This window comes from Emydura macquarii, unplaced genomic scaffold (genome assembly GCF_026122565.2).
Source record: "Emydura macquarii macquarii isolate MOO-44397 ecotype Brisbane River unplaced genomic scaffold, CSIRO-AGI_Emac_v2 contig_3692, whole genome shotgun sequence".
In the NCBI taxonomy this organism is placed as follows: Eukaryota; Metazoa; Chordata; order Testudines; family Chelidae; genus Emydura; species Emydura macquarii.
The window spans coordinates 8,992,764-9,009,703 of record NW_027133829.1 but is presented as its reverse complement, the minus strand read 5'-3'; the positions used below and the strand labels follow the sequence as shown (position 1 = coordinate 9,009,703).

The window sequence follows — 16,940 nt, the reverse complement described above, 5'->3', positions numbered from 1 at the left end:
TGGAATATGTGATTGAGAATGAAAGGGGAGGGAAATTTACAGGGTAGACTAGTCCCTCTTTAGCTGAACTTAGCTGACTGCTGGTAAGCCGCACTGTGACTTGCGGCTGAGAGTGGTGTTCTCTCCCATGAGTACATCTCACATGTATTGTTGATATTTGAAGCTTTGTTGTATGGAGTCTCTGAATATCCATGTTTATGGATGGGACAAAAGGCTCTCAGGCAGTACGATGATCTAGGCCATGTGAGTATTAAATAGGACACTTTATATCTTGTCCATTTATTTCTATGACTCGAATTAAAATCCCCACTCATTTTTTGTTTAATCTCTATCTTCTAGTAAAGATAAAACAATTGTTCATAGCCTATTGAGATCTCCCAGGCCTTAATGCAATAGAATAGAAGATGTAACACACAGAAGTGCTATGAAGAGGTTGATCTTAATTTCCAGGTTCCAGCAGACTGATGGATTACAAAAAGTTACACCCTTGTCATGTGGTGGGGGTAGTGTCCATGGACTCGAGTGGCTACAACTGAAGCCCAATCAAATTTAATGTAGTTAGATATGTCTAAGCATAGTCTGTAATCCAAACCCATGGTGGTTTAATTTGAAGCCATTGCACTGTCCTCTTGGAATGTTATATGGCTGCCCTTGAAAATTTACAGCTCACATATGCTAAGTAGAGACCTGCTATAGCTTTGCAACTACATTCTCCAAATGATCTGTCTGTCTGTCCTCACTGGACTGGGCCGGGCTGTGCTTGTAGCTCTGACCTGCAGTGAACAGGCTGAGGTTGGGCACCTGAACTGAGCAGGGAGCCTGTCTCTCCTGTGCTTTTAGTGACCCCTCTGCTGGGCTCAGGCAGTGTGGAAGAGCAAGCGACCTAGTTCAAATGTGTAGAGGACAAGAGCAGGACCTGGCTAGTAGGTTGGGATAAGGCGCCTGCGAGGGTGGAGACTGGAGGCTCGTAGAGTGGGCAGGGGAAATGGGACTAAGAGTTGGGGTGAGTGTGGAGGTTGGGACTGGGAACCAGGGTGGGGAGTCTAAGTTTGGTTGGGCAAGGAAGTGGGATGGGGGAAGGAAGATAGCTCTGGCAAGGAGTCAGGGTGTCGGGGGAGAAATGGCATTCTTGGGCAAAGAGTCTAGGAAAAGGAATCTCTGGAGGGACAGGCGGGGGATGATATTGAAATTGGAGTGGGAGCCAGTGGAAGCAGGGGATATGGGCAGTAGAAGGTAGCTGGAGGCTGTGGTGTGGGAGATGCAGATTGGATGAGGATCCAGGAGGTGGAAAACAGACGGACAAGGAACTAGGGGAGACTGCAAATGAGGGGGAGTGAGGGAAGAGACAGGACTGGTTCAGGGACAGGTTGGAGGGGATGGGGAGGAATAGGCTGAAGAGTCTGAGTACAAGAGCAAATTCCTCTCTGGAGCCTGGAATGGTACCAAAGATTCCGAGTCTTGCCATTCCTCTGCTTTCAGCATGTAGCTGTGAATGTCCCATCCCCCTCTTGTGCTGCTCCACATAGTAGTAGTAGTAGGCTGTTATCTTCTGTCAGTACTCCATTAAGTCCACTGCAGGACTCTGGCACTAGAGCTAAAGGTTCCAACTTTGCTGATGAACCATCTGGTGTCAAAATGATGCCACGTGATGGAATCTGTTTATTCAGTTTGCATTTTTTTTAAACTAAAAAAATACCCACATACATACAGCCTATGTTAAAAAATATTGAGGGTGGAAAGTCAAGCACTTAGAAGTTACACAATGCCAGAATTCAGAGTTCCAGTGCAATCTTAATTTGACTCTGTTGTGCATATGCATTGTGATAATCTGTCCCTACATAATCGCATTCTATCTTTACCACAGGATCCCTGGGGAAGCATGTGATAGAAACTCTTATCTTATCAACTCTTATCAACCTTTTTAGTACTGTGTACCAAAACAGGGTGTGGAACAAATAATGGCCCCTCTGTCAGCCTAGCATATCGAATTCTTCGGTATTGAAATGCTCTCAGACCATTAGCATTTATCTGATTGCAAAGGAGTTCATCAGCAAAGCATCTAAAGATATCCTGCCACTTGGCAATATGGGCCACCATCGTAAATGAAGAAAGGAGGTAGTTTAACCCTTTCACACCTTGCTGAGCAGGCACTGGCTTGCATTTAAAACAGATATCTTTGTTGAATTTCTTCAAACTATGCAATGGGGAGGAGTAGTACGTGGAGATGACTAACTGGTTTAGCTTGGTACATTGCAGAAATTATATTGCCAGTTCTAAACATCTTTAGCATATTTAGAAGATCGTGGTGTAGTCGATATGTCATTGAATAGCTGATGTTGATTTTGGCTTTTTTTCTTGCTCTAATGTTGATTTATAAAGGAATTAAGATCTTGAGAATTTGAAATCCCACCTCATTTAAACAGTCTGCATTGTACATTAACATTAAGGCATCAGTCGGTTGCAGATAATAGGCCTAGACTAACAGAACTATAGAGTGTTGTGCAGAGTGAGCATATGTGTGGTCCCAGCATTGTGGTTTTTATTACTATATGAGCTAATGAAAAATGGGAACTCTGACATGTGCATTTCCAAAGCTGTGTTGCAATTCCCAGCCTATGTTGACTGATTACACTTCTAATTTCAAGTCCTTCCCAATTCCACTAATCGAGCTCATAAAAGTAGCCCTTGACATTGGAGCACGGCAGTGCTTTGAACCGTGCCGTGTCTGGTGAGCATGACCTGGCACTCTCAGGGATTTGACAAGGTCCCAAATTGCAGCCTGCCAGCTACAAACAGTAGCGTAAATACCAAACACTAAGGAGCTGCAGCAACCAGCACATGGCGAACAGCCCCAAATCAGCTGGCCAGTCCAACCTAGCTCCTGCCAAGGTCACTTTATCAATTCAGGTGCATTTGGTAGTGGTTTTTTTGTTTTGTTTCTATGACTTGGTTGGTTGGTTGGGTGGTGTATGCACAGATATTAACCTTTTAGTATTCTCCATCTACTGGTGGGATCCAGTTTATCCTTCAGCTCTGCTAGGATGGAGATGAAGTGGAGCTTATTCATGTGGAGCCCAGAGTGTCTGTCTGCTAAAGAGCAGGATGGAGGGGTCCTATGTGGTGAACAGAGGCCATAGCAGGGGACCTAAAGAGGTGGAGGAGAGAAGGGAACTGAACTTAAATGAGTCATGGACCAGATCTGTTACAGGTGGGAGAGGGAAGGGATAGATCAGGAGGCCCAGGATGTCCAGGACAAGTGTATGTGTGCTTTGTATATTAATGAAGATCAGACTTATCCACAGGATCCTTAGTATTTAAGTGTGAGTGCAGGCAGAGAAATGACAAAAGACCCCTTCTACCTCTGAGTTTCCTGAAACGAAATATAACTGCAGAGCCAGAACGGCTCTGGGAGAGCAAGCCAGATTCTTTGATCTCTGATCCTTCACAAACTGGTGTGCCAGATTCTTCAGGCAGAAACTCTCGGCAGTGTAAAGAAACAGCTCTCAGTTTGGCGTTCCAGATTAAATGGGAATTGGAAGGTGGAGGTCTCAGTGACACCCTTTAACCCAAGCTCATACATCAATAATGTACTTGATACACTTGGAATGGAACCCAGTATCCTTCAGTGTCTGCACTAGATACACATACCACTGCTTATGTGTAGTTTGCCACCATGTAATCTTTACTTCCTGGGTGTCACCTGATCTAAAGAGTTTCATATTTTTTTTCTTTCTTTGTTTTGCCTTTCCAAGCTGTCTCCTTCTTTTACTTGTGCAAGTCCATTAGAGATGTTCTGAAGGTGCTTCTTCCATTGTTTGTGACCATCTTGCTCTTGGGTTTCCACTCTAGAGGCATATGAGGGGGCCCTCTCTAGCTTGGGAGATGTTAGAGCAGTTGTCTTGCGTTTTAAGTGCTCTGGAACCAGACAGAACTTTGATAGCCAGTTCATACTGAACAGAGTAACTTCATAGGAAGTGCAGCCCATTTCTTCACTGATCAGGGAACATTTCAGAGGGTGGCTGTCTTCCAGATGAATAACAGTTCATGTTAAATTACATAATGTGTTTATTTAATGTATATACACACACTCGGAATCAGGTTTTCTGACAGATCAGAAGTTCAAATACTTACAGACCAGAAGTGCTTGTGTTGGCTCTTTTTGAATTAAGAGTGGTGTATTTAAAAGTTCTAACTTTGGTCTTTCACCCATATTGGCATTACTGCTTGTCTGTAAAAGGGCCAGTAAAAAAATAATAGCAAGCCAGTTCATTGTATTTGTCTGTGGTAACATAAATTTTCTTGCAATGAAAGTTTCTTTTAAAGACTGGTAAAAGCCAACTAGATTTGAAATTACTTTTGATGGAAAATACTCTGTGGATGATCTTCCTTGTATTTTACACCAACTTGAGGTGTGCCCTCATAAGAAAGCAGATTGTATTTCCATGGGAGGTACACAAACAACTGCTGTCTGTTTCTGAAAGTGGTGTTTTCTGGGTTAGATTTAAATTGGAGGACCTGTCCACTTGTGAACACTAAATATTTGGTGTTGCTGTTTATTTGCTGGTGATGTTAATCCCCCTATCTTGGCCAAATGTCAGTTTGGTTAATCTAATTCTGGTCACCTCAGTTCCCTTGGCAATTTCAATGGGATACAATTATTTATTTTTTAATGCAAACTGTGCTATTTAGTGCTGAAACAGAAGCCCAATCATCTTCAGAGGTGGCTGCATTTAATTGTTGGGCAAAGCAACTTGTTTGCAGATCACTTGGTGATCCTGGATGAAATATGTTATCTAAATATGAACATAAGGATGGCCATACTGGGTCAGACCAATGGTCCATCTAGCACAGTATCCTGCATGCTGACTGTGGCTGGTGCCAGATGCTTCAGAGGGAACGAACAGAACAAGACAATTATCAATCCCCTGCTGTCCAGTCCCAGCTTCTGGCAGTTGGAGGTTTAGTGACACCCAAAGATGGGGCTATGTCCCTGACCATCTTGACTAATAGCCATGGATGGACCTATCCTCCGTGAATTTATCTAATTCTTTTTTTAATCCAGTTATACTTTTGGCCTTCACAACATCCCCTGGCAACAAGTTCCACAGGTTGATTGTGTGTTGTGTGAAGAAGGACTTTCTGATGTTTGTTTTTAAACCTGCTACCTATTAATTTCATTGGGTGGCCCCTGGTTTGTGTTATGTGCAAATAACACTTTTTTATTCACTTTCTCCATGCTATTCATCATGTTATAGACTTCTATCATTTCTATCTTCTTTAGTTGTCTCCCTTCTAAGCTGAACAGTCCCAATCTTTTTAATCTCTCCTTATATAGAAGCTACTCCAGACCCCTAATCATTTTTGTTGCCCTTCACTACCTCTTTTCCTATTCTAATGTATCTTATTTTAAGGGGAGTGGAAGTGGGGAGACTAGGACTACATGCAGTATTCAAGGTGTGTGGGTATCATGGATTTTATATTGTGACATTGATATTTTCTGCCTTCTTATCTATCCCATTCCTAATGGCTCCTAACATTCTGTTTGCTTTTTTTGATTGCTGCGACACATGAATATTGTTTTCAGTGAACAATCCAGGATGACTCCAAGATCTTTTTTGAGTGGTAACAGCTAATTTAGACCCCCATCATTTTGTATGTATAGTTGAGATTTGTTTTTTCCGGTGTGAGTTACTTTGCACTTATCAACATTGAATTTCATCAACTATTTTGTTCTCCGTCACTCAGTTAACTGAGATTCCTTTAACTCTTTGCAGTCAGCTTGAGACTTAACTATCTGAATTATGTAGTATCATCTGCAGACTTTGCCTTCTTCCTGTTCACCCCCTTTTTCAGATGATTTATCAATATGTTGAACAGCAGTGGTCCCAGTACAGACCCTCAGGGAACCCTTCTATTTACCTCTATCCGCTGTGAAAACTGATAATTTATTCCTACCCTTTGTTTCCTGTCTTTTAACCAGTTATTGACCCATGAGAGGATATTTCTTTCCTCTTATCCCATGACTGTTTAGTTTGCTTAAGAGCCTTTGGTATAGGAACTTGTTAAAGGCTTTCTGAAAGTCCAAGTACACTATATCGACTGGCTCATCTTGTCCACGTGCTTGTTGACCCCCTCAGAGAATTCTAATAGATTGCGGAGGCATGACTGCGTTTTACAAAAGCCACGTTGACTCTTTCCAAATTATTGTGTTCATCTGTGTGTCTGATAATTCTGTTCTTTGCTATAATTTCAGCCGATTTGCCTGATATGAAACCAGTTTCATTTTAGATCTTAGGTTTATCACTACACTGAATATTGCATCTTGGTAAAATACTGTACTACTTAGTTGTTTTTTGTCTTGAAACACTCTGCTTGTAATTTAGTTATGTGTTAGCTTTCAACATCTGAATCTGAAGCATCAGCTCCTAATGTTAGGGACCAAGGAGATGAAGAGCCTTTTTAAAGTTGAATTTGCAACTTAGTTTGTTTTAAAAGGCAGAACCTGTCAAAATCTTGGAGCTGACCCCTGTTGGTCAATTGCAGGTTAATGTGAATCTGCCCTAGTTACTAATTAGTCAGACAACAGCTTTGCTTCAGCTGGAGAAACTGGTGCTAGAAAATGAGCAAGCAAGAGAGAACAAAAGAACAATTTTTGGGGGGAATGCTTCCCATTAAGAGATTTTACTATAGATGTCTACTTCCTTGGCAGCTCCCTCTTAAAGAAGACCAGGTAACAGCCTTGCTCCCACTATTGTGGTATAACTTTTGGAAAGCTGAATTGGCCATCCGGATTGGGTTGTACCCTGCTCATGGTTCTCTACTGGAAAGAAAGTGAATGGAGGAGTTCTCTAGTTCTTTATGGTGGTGTAATGTTTTATGATGATATGAAAGAGCAGGCTGCAGATATCATCATCTGATCTTTATGGTGGTGAGTAAAGCTTTATTTTATTTGTCCATCAGTAATCACAGTGACAAAGTGCTGACTCTGCCCCTTCACCAGGCTTTGTGCTGTCAATGAACCCATTTAAGTTAATCACAAAATATCATCATTTCTGATTTCCTTCTGCCTCCTGCCTTCACAGGAATTCTTCTGCTTGTCCTTTGCACTGTGAAGTTCAAGGTGCAGTCCTCCATGGCTGAAAATGAGCCTCTGGTCCCCTCTTCATATAACAGACCAGGCTGATCAATTGCCCACTTTATTGCTGATGAGTTTGTAATTGGCAATCTTTAGCCATCTACAAAGAAAAAAATAATCTGGCAATGTGAATCTGGTTTTGATAAAATTGTAAACTAGCATGGAAAGTGGGGGTGACTGTGGGTTTTGGGCAGCCTGCCAATGCAGGCTTTGCTATTTGAGTGTGGAACATCTTTGCCTTAAGAGGTGAATGCTGCAGCTCTGGTCAGTTAGGACTCCTGTTGACAGCAAATAAGGATTGGTACAATGTTATATTTATAACCAGTAGGGGATTTCTAGTAAACTTCGTACCCTAAAAGCAGACCTATTCACAACTTTACCCTCTCCCATAGTTCTGATGCTTATGGCGGGATATGATCTTCAAGGAACAACATTCACTTATATTTGCCCAAAGCTACGTAAATCGTGTTCCTGTTATGTTAGCTTTTCTGTCAGATGTTCTTGTATTTTACCTGTGAGTTCAGGCATATGCACAAAGGAGCAGAGTTAAGGCTAACTGTCCCTCATTTGAGTGCTTGATTTCTCTCTCTAAACCCTAATCCTGTCTATTGAAATACATTTGACATGAATTCTAATGGCTTTAATATTAAAGCTGTCACACAATAAAAACTTCCTTCAGTATAGAGGTATGGAAGAACTTACCAACTCATGCCGGTCTTTAGTTAGCATATGAGATTTGGGAGTGGGAGTTCCCTCCGGTGAGATCTAGGGGCAGTGCTGGAGTGAGAAATCCAGTATCTAGATGCCTCTGCAGGTGCTGTATGGAATTTGTTATTCTGAGATACTGTGGCTCAATAGATGTGATGCGATTTCTTATTGCATGATAGTCCTCTGTCATTGCATGGACACTGCTTTTATTCCTGCTCAGTATTCTCGTTTACCCAAAGCACTCAGGATAGTTACTCTTCTAGACCAGTGGTTCCCAACCTGTGGCCCAGGGGCCAAAAGTGGCCCGCAGGGATTTTCAAAGTGGCCTGCGGCTCCTCTTCTGCTGGCGGCAGAAGGGAGCCGCTACCTAAGGACACAAGCAGAGTGCGTTGCCGTGGGGGCTAAAAGATTGGTGCAGCCTCCTTGCTGCAGCTGAGGGAATGGGAGATCAGCGCTCCCCTCCCCCTGGCTGTAACAGGGAGCACGGCAAAGTGCTGTGCCTGGGTCCATAGGTGCTGGGGTCCCTGCTGGAGCCAGAGGAAGGAGAGCACTGATCTTCCATCCCCCTGGCTGCAGAAGAGAGCCACAGCCTAGAGACCCAGGTGGAGTTCACAGGGCTACAGGATGCATGCGGTTTCCCTGCTGCAACTAGGGGGATGGGAGATCTCCTTCCGTCTGCCTGCAGTAGGGGTTGCCTGCTGGTGGAGACTGGTGGCCCTTCAGGGCTCTAAAAATTATATCTGTGGCCCTTGAGCCAAAAAGGTTGGGAACCACTGTTCTAGACTGTGCCAGCACTTCTTTACTACTTGTTTTGAAACGATTGATAATCGCTTCCTGGCTGGATCCATGGACTTTATTCACTTAAGAGTGTAACTTTGCTTTCCCTCTGGTGTAAGCAGTTCTTTAGTAGCACTGTTTGAATGGGATTTTTCAGGAGCAATTGTGGCTACAAACGTCATTGTTAGATAGTACATTTTTCTTGTGCAAAATCACATAGCATACTTTTTAGAATCTGATCTCACTGAGTTCTTTTGGTCTCAGATCCTAGTATCAGATAGTGCCAACAATTGTAGTAACTGCGCCCACTTGATGTATAAACTTTGCCATTTCAGACCTATTCTCAAAGTCACGTTAGAACACTAAGCAGAAGGCTTATTTGTTAAGTGGTAGCAGTGACCTAGGTACTTAACAGACAGGTACGAATGCAAAGTCCCTGCCCAGAGGAAAACATACTCATAAGGTGGGTCAGGGCACGTGGACCAACAAAAAGCAAAGTTATTGAATGATGAAGGTAAACATCTGTAATTCGAGTTACACAACTGCTGTGTTTTGCATGTACACCGTAGGCTGTGCTGTAACACTTCTCTGCTGATGTTGATAGAAATGTAGCCTCTTGCTCTGTTTGCTGCGTAGAGTATTTTTTTTTTTTTTTTCAAGAAAAGTGAGATGTTCGTATGTCCCTCTCTTGTGCTGTAGGTAAAAGGGAAACTCTCCGGTTCATGCCAAGTTGTGGCATTTTATCTGCATGCAGCACTTTGTGTGGGTCTTATTCTTTGTGCTAGAAGCTCCTTCACTGTAACCAGCCCTAACTGTTATTTAGGGACCTTCCTTTTGGGCACTTGGAGGCCCAAGGGGTCGCTGGTTGATATGTGACCTCTCACCAATTGGTCATCTGTTTGAATGCAGCTTGTATTGGTATTGACTGAAAGCTGCTGTTTCATGTACTGGAATCAAGCCACCAGTTCATCTGTCTGGTAGTAGTCTCAGCAGAGGGCTAATGAAGGCTGAATGCTGTGAATTCACATTCTTAGATGGGAGTCCCCTCGGAGTCAGAGTTTGAGGGAGGCTGATAGGTACAGCACAGACAGTAAGAAGATAGATAAAGGGCTCCCATCTTTAAGGCAGTTCGTCTGGTACCTTACTTACACCAATATTTAACTCGAATGCATCATGCGCATATGTGTGATGTGCCAGTATCCACTTTGAATTGTATGCAGGCTGAAGGAACCCACTCTTCTGACATCACCTATTTGACTTGAGCAGTTACTTCACTACTATGTGCTTCCATCTCCCCATTGAGTCACCCCATTTTACCAAAGTGCTTTGAGATCGCTGAGTGAAGAGCATCCGTCTGCATGGAAAAATGTCACTAGCATCCAAATGCAGCTTGATGGACTATACGAATGATTGTGCTTAAGTGGCTTTTTTTTTGTAATCAAACAAATATGAAATAATTTCTTCCACCCGCTAAAGGTTTGGGAGGGGGCAAAAGATGGAGGCTTCCCCAAGCTTAATGCTTTGCCACTAGGAATCAACTTTTCCTTCTTACGCTGTACAAAATGACACACCTGTTCTCTTTACAGAATGGACTGTTTACCAGGAAAAAATATCACACATCAGTAAAGAATAGGGTCAGTTAAAGTTCTTTGCTTTTCGAAACAGGCATTTTGAACTGGATACTGCCTGGTGTGTCCTTCAGAAGCAGGGGAGATCAGCATGCATATTTGAGTGTTTCAGGGCACCTACATTACTGACTCCAGCTCTGAAAACTGCGTTTGAACTTGTTGCTGGGCTGCTGTTTGAACAGGGTCCAGTTGCAAGAGGCTTTACTGCATTTCTTCCTCTAAATCATCAACCTCATGTCTTCCAGTAAAGGAAAGAATCTGGAAGTACAGCTTCCAAGAGTAGCAGAGCTGTCAATCCCTGGAACAAACAGGTTCCATCCCAGAAGTCTGAAGGGAAGTGGTTAGAGAGGGGGAATTTTTTGTGTGTGTTCCAGACTTGGCTGGAAACAGGAAAGATACTGTGCACTAGAGATACATTGATGTAATGTACCAAAATGCAAGGGACATGACTAACTTCAAAATCATATTTGCCTGAATATTGTTACCAAAGATCAGAATTGAAAAGCTAACTGTATTTTTTTTCCCCCTCAAGCTTGCATTTGACAGCTGTTTGCCTATAGTCCTTTGTTATCCTGGAATAGGCAGTTTCATCTTGACTGAACAGACCCTTGTAAACATCAATGATGAGTAGAAAAAACTCTGATATAAGTGTGCTCAATCAATAAAGGACATTTTCTTAAAATTAGGTATCTTCCACTGGTGTATGCGGTGTTGTTATAGCTGTGTTGGTCCCAAGGTATTAGAGACAAGATGGGTGAGGTAATATCTTTTATTGGACTAGCTTCTGTTACCTGTCAGACCTCTTTGGTGTGGTCTTTGTCCACGGTGGGCCAGCGAGCGCAAGCTGGTTACAGCTGCCACTGAGTGGCATCCTGGAGATGTCAGCTGCTTGGCATCTCTGCCCTAGGTTCTAGACTCACAGGGTCTTGCAGTGTAGTGACAGAAATTCTCTCACATCTGGAGATGGTGGGCCATTTTGGCGGGAGGGGTGAGGGATGCTTGCCATACTACTTCTTATGAACTAATCGTTCTAATAAATAGAGGATTTCATCTCCCCTCTGACGCTCCCCATCAGAATGTCTCTGAACACCCTTGTAGGCTAAATATGACACTGCAGATATCCACTATGCCCCATCCGAAGGTCTCCCCAGTTACTCCTCAGACACCTTAATGTAGAAAGCAACCACTCTTGCTGCTTTATTCATTAATATTCTGAATATTCTATCCACAGTCTGAAGTGAACCGTCAAGGCCTGAGTTAACTTCTTGAGCTCTGCACTAGGTTCTTTAGGTACTCGGCTCCTTTTCCTGGGCTCATCCTGAAGGGTTTCTTCAATAATGAAACAGTCAACGAGGATAATTGATCTTTATCAGCCCTCCCCAAATGTACTTTCTTTCCTATGGGTTCAGTGTGGCATCTCCAGTGTTCCCTCTAGTCCCATCCCGGGATAACCACAGTCTCTTTCACAGTTCAGATCTGCTTTCCTTAGTCCAGCTTACCTACTTTCCCAAGGATTCCAAGCAGCTTCCTCCTGTTAGCTTTGCACCTCTGCCAGGAAACGCAGTCCCTGGGGTACCTCCTAGGAAGCTGACCCTTTCACCTTCAGGGCCCCTACAGGAGCTAACTCCGCTCCTCCAGCTATTACCTCTCAAAACACTTCTTATCCTCTAGCTCCGGTATTGTCCCTTACCTCATTAGGCCCAACCTGGGTGCACCTGTCTAGTCACCAAAGGAGCTGTACCCAATTCACTTAAAGGGACCAGCCACCCTGTGACACAGCCCTTGGATCTGGGGAAGATCAGGAAACCATAAACATAAAAAAATTACTTAGCCTGGTGCAAAAGACACTGCAAACACTAAAGATAAGCTAGGACTTGCATGAGGCTGCATATGCGAGATCGTCCTCAACAAATGGGTGTCTCTTAATTTTGCCCAAAAGAGAAAAGGTGACATGAGGAAGCCAAGGACATACTTTCACTAGGACTCAAGGCAAGCTATTGAAAGAATCAGAGGAGAATAACTTGCAGGTTCATCCTTAAGAACTGCTCGAGTGGATAATAAATGAGTTTATCAGATGGAGAGAGCTTGTCGGAAGCAGTTTGTGATGGGGGTTGAGGCTAGAGGGCTGGTAACTATTATCCTTTTAATATTACCACTAGCTCCACTGCATTCTTTGTTTCAGCCCAGACAGCCAGGTAAACCAGCAGGTGGAGACAAAAAACCCATGCTTTTGAAGCCAGTATTAGCCCAAAGACTCTCCAGCTTCCTCAGGGGTGCTCTCCATCTTGAGCAGATGAGATCAGAATCTGCTTCTGGCTGTGGCCTTAATTTGGTGTGCGTGTGTGTGCATGCACATGTGTGCAAGAGAGAAAAATTGTGTGTGTGCGCGCGCGTGTGCGCAAGAGCTGTTAATGCAAACAATGGGGCTGTAAAAACTGCAAAGCTCTGTACAGACCTAGAGCAGGACGATACTGAGCAGCTGACTGTAAATCAGGATTTGGGCCCAAACTCTGAATAAATCAAACCCAATTCTAGCATGCAAGTTCCACCTTTGGTAAAGGGATTAGTGAGGTCGCATGTCGAAGAATGGATGGTGATCTGACTGTAGTTCAAAAAACGTTTGACGATGTTTACAAGGATTACTACAGGAAGGTGCCGCAAGCATCGCTCAGCTCCCTGAGCGGGTAGTTGGAGAATACAGCGGAGGCATCCAAAAGTTGGTCCTTAGGGAGTGTCGCCTGATGATTTTTTGGGATGTCAACTTCTGGCTATGCCTGGAGCAATCTTAATGACCTCCGAATAGGTCAGTTTCCTGCCCTCTTTTACTAGAAGAAAGGTCTTTGTGATGAGGGGTTTTGGCGGTATCCCAGAGAACATCCCATCCCCCAAAAGTCACAGAAATGAGAGGACAAGAATCCAGGACAGGATGGATGGTCTTGGGGTTAAGCCAGTGGACTGGAATTTGAGAGAGCTGAGTTCAGTTTTCAGCTCTGTTGCACTCCGTGTATGACTTTGGACATAGCTCTCTCTCTCTCTCTCTGCCTCAGCTTCCCCATCTGTGAAATGGGGAATAATGGTTCTTCCTCCTTCCTCTGCCTTGTCTAGGTAGATTGCAAGTTTTAAGTAACTTTGCTATAATTTAGAGGTATTCAACTTAGATGGGCTTTTTGTTCTCGTAGTAAAAATGAAACATAAAATGCACAACATTTATACAGCTTAATCTCACTGTTCCGATAAGATTCCTTGGTGTTTGATGTGTTTAACCTGCTGTAAATTGACAGTCAGCTAATGACTCATATTTTTGCTGCTCCTGCCCTGAGGCCCTTGGCAGATCATGCTGATGATAGCTATTTGTTTCTCATGCACATGTCTTTTGTTTCTGCAGGTGGATCTCTGCCACAAGCTGGTACTCTAACAAAGAGTGAACGTTGGTGGGGCATGAAGCTATCAACCGGGCAAGGGGTGGGGATGTATGAGCAAGACTAACTGCCTAGTACATCGTGGCTTATTCTGAACAGCCTGATGGTTACGGAAACTACTGCCATTGAGTCCAGTGTCACATGCTCTCTAATCCTGTTCTGGCACATAAGGTTTTAATAATTTTCCTACTGTGTCAGAGGCGCTATAATCCTTTTATCCTATGCCTCTTGGGTTTTTATTTTAAAATTGTAAAAACTCTGTTTTTAATTGAATATGGATGTTGAATATTTCCAGTTTTGCTATGCCACATGAAATCCCTTTGTGGCCATTTGGGAAGGCAGATTGCCAACCTGCTAGTCCAGAAAGGAGGAGCTACCTATTTACCCTGCACTAGTGGCAATCAAAGAGAACCTGAAGGCTTGGCTCTCTAGCCAGCTAAAGAGTCCTGGGTTCTATTCCTGGCTCCACTAGAAGCTTGCTTTGCCATCATGATCAAGTCACTTAACACTTCTGTTTTTCAGTTTCGGCATAAAAACTTAAGCATGGCCATGCTGGGTCAGACCGATGGTCTGTCTAGCCCTGTATCCCTCTCCCAACAGTGGCAGGAGCCAAATGCTTCAGAGTGAATGAACAGAACAGGGCAATTATCTGATTATTCATCTTCCATCATCCTGTTCCAGCTGCTGGCAGTTGGAGGCTTAGGAACATCCAGGGCATGGGGTTGTATCCCTGATCATCTTGTCTAATAGCCATTGATGGACCTCTCCTCCATGAACTTATCTAATTCTTTTTTCAACCCAGTTATGCTTTTAGCCATCACAACATCCCCTGGCAACAAGTTCCACCAGTTGACTGTGTGGTGTGTGAAGAAGGATTTCCTATGTTTGTTTTTAAATCTGCTGCTTATTCATTTCATTGGGTGACCCTGGTTCTTCTGCTGTTGTGAAGGTGTAAATAACATTTTCTCCACACCATTCATGATTTTATCGGCCTCTATCACATCCTCCCTTAGTCGTGTCTTTTCTAAACTGAACAGTCCTAGTCTTTTTAATCTCTCCTTTTATGGAAGCTGTTCCATATCCCTGATCACTTTTGTTGCCCTTCTCTGTACTTTACAATTCTAATATATCTTTGTTGAGACAGGGCGACCAGAACTGCATGCAGCTGTCAAAGCGTGGGGTGCCATGGATTTATATCATGGCATTATGGTACTAACTGTCTTATTAGTTATGCCTTTCCTAATGATTCCTAACATTCTGTCAGCTTTTCTGACTGCTGCTGCACATTGAGCAGATGTTGTCAGAGAACTAACCACGATGATGCCAAGATCTTATTTTGTAACTGTAGTTGGGATTATGTTTTCTAATATGCATTACTTTGCATTTATCAACATTGAATTTCATCTGCCTTTTTGAATTGGATCCCTTTAACTCTTTGTAGTCTGCTTTGGACTTAACTCTCTTGAGTAATTTTGTATCGTCTGCAGTCTTTGCCACCTCATTGTTTACCCCATTTTCCATATAAATTATGAATAGGTTGAACAGCATGGATCCCAGTACAGATCCATGGGAGAATCTGCTATTTACTTCTCTCCATTGTGAAAACTGACCAATTATTCCTGTCCTTTGTATCTTTTCTTTTAACCAGTTACTGATCCATGAGAACTTTCCCTATGATCTCATGACTGCTCAGTTTTCTTAAGAACCTTTGGTGTGGGACCTTGTCAGAGGTTTTCTGAAATTCCAAGTACACTATATCCAATGGATCACCCTGGTCCACATGTTTGGAAAGAAATCTAAGACATTGCTAGATTGATGAGGCATGATTCCCCTTTACAAAAGTTAGGTTGACTCTTTCCCAACGTTTCATGTTCATCTATGAGTCCAATAAGCCTCTTCTCTACTGTAGTTTCAGCCAGTTTGCCTGGTACTGAAGTTAGGCTTATCGGCCTGTAATTGCTAGGATCGCCTCTGGAGCCTTTTTTAAAAGTCAGCATTGCATTAGATAGCTGTTCTCCAATCATCTGGTACAGAGGCTGATTTAGGGGGTAGATTACATAACACAGCTAGTAGTTCTCTTCCAAAACCTCCTCTATTGACACCTCAATCTGGGACAGTTCCTCAAATTTGTCACCTAAATAGAATGGCTCAGAGTGAGAATTTCCCTTACATCATCTGCTGTGAAGAGAATTAATTTAGCTTCTCTACAACGGCCTTGTGTCCTTTGAGTATCTTTAGCACCTCAATTTTCCAGTGGCCCCACTAATTATCTGGTAGGTTTTCTGCTTCTGACTGACTTAAAATTTTGTTTACACTATACTACTGGGGAAATAATACCTCTCTTCCTCACAAGTATTCATCTTAAGTACCTTTTCTGAGTTTTGAGCACCTCTGGTGAGAGGCACAATAGAAGATCCAAGTATGTGCTCTTTATCCCGTTTCCTTCAATTTTGTACACTGGTGGAACGGGAATGGCTGGGTAAGTTTTTTTTCCCTGTTTTTCTTTTTGTGTGAGATGCAGTGCTCTGAAGAGGTGCTGGGCTGATGGCCCTAAAAAATGGAGGACTGACTCCGGTTCTTCTGCTGAACAAATACAACATGGGTAGAGACGGTGCAAGGTTCTTCATCCTCTCCCTGCCCTTCTCACCCCCGCCACTGAATCCTGATCTATAGGGATCCTTTCTCAGGCTGTGCAGCGGAAACTGTCTCCATGGCCCATTCATTCTAGTTTCCTTTGAGTCTGCCAACAAAGGCACCAGTTAACAGCAATTGTGTGGTGGTGGCTTCAGTGTTTTATGTCCATATGTCTATTTGTGAATGGACAAGAGACTTACTGACTTCATTTCACATCTCTCAAGGCCAGTGTAGGCTGGATTCAATCGAACCAGCGACCTCAAAGTGAAAGACTGTATTCTATTAAGAGTTCCTCAAGCTGTCCAGTCCCTTGCAGTCAATATCACTTCTTCTCCACACACTCCCCTTTAAGTCTGTTGGAAGTGGCTGTCAGTGAAGAACCCTAGGACTGGACTTGTACTAGAATGTTTGTGCATAAGGAAGCAGAAGAAGGACTCCACTGACAGGTAGATCACCGGGGCAAAATTTCCACTTCCTTTTGAAGACAGTCCCATACAATGGGAGAGTCACTCAGGAAACTTCCCTGACCCTGTGGTAAGGTAGGAGAAGCAGAGCATAGTGCCTGTGACACTACCTCTGCCACCTTGAGAGACGTAGACATGACTGGGGGGGAATGGAGAGCTGTTTACGAAGCCCCAG

At 43.3% G+C, this 16,940-nt stretch overlaps 1 protein-coding gene across 7 annotated transcripts in view; it reads left to right on the top strand.

Moving 5' to 3' along the window:
- CNNM2 (cyclin and CBS domain divalent metal cation transport mediator 2) overlaps nt 1-16,940 on the top strand; it is a 190,966-nt gene that overhangs the window by 9,349 nt on the left and 164,677 nt on the right. The window contains exon 2 of one of the 7 annotated variants that reach the window (XM_067536968.1): nt 13,634-14,152. The exons of 5 other annotated variants lie outside the window; for them this stretch is intronic. In XM_067536968.1, coding sequence (XP_067393069.1) covers nt 13,634-13,734 — 101 coding nt within the window. In that variant the 3' untranslated portion in view covers nt 13,735-14,152. Of the gene's footprint in view, nt 1-10,780; nt 10,913-13,633; nt 14,153-16,940 lie in introns of those variants that run through there. One more of the 7 variants, XM_067536970.1, reaches the window with a different exon arrangement.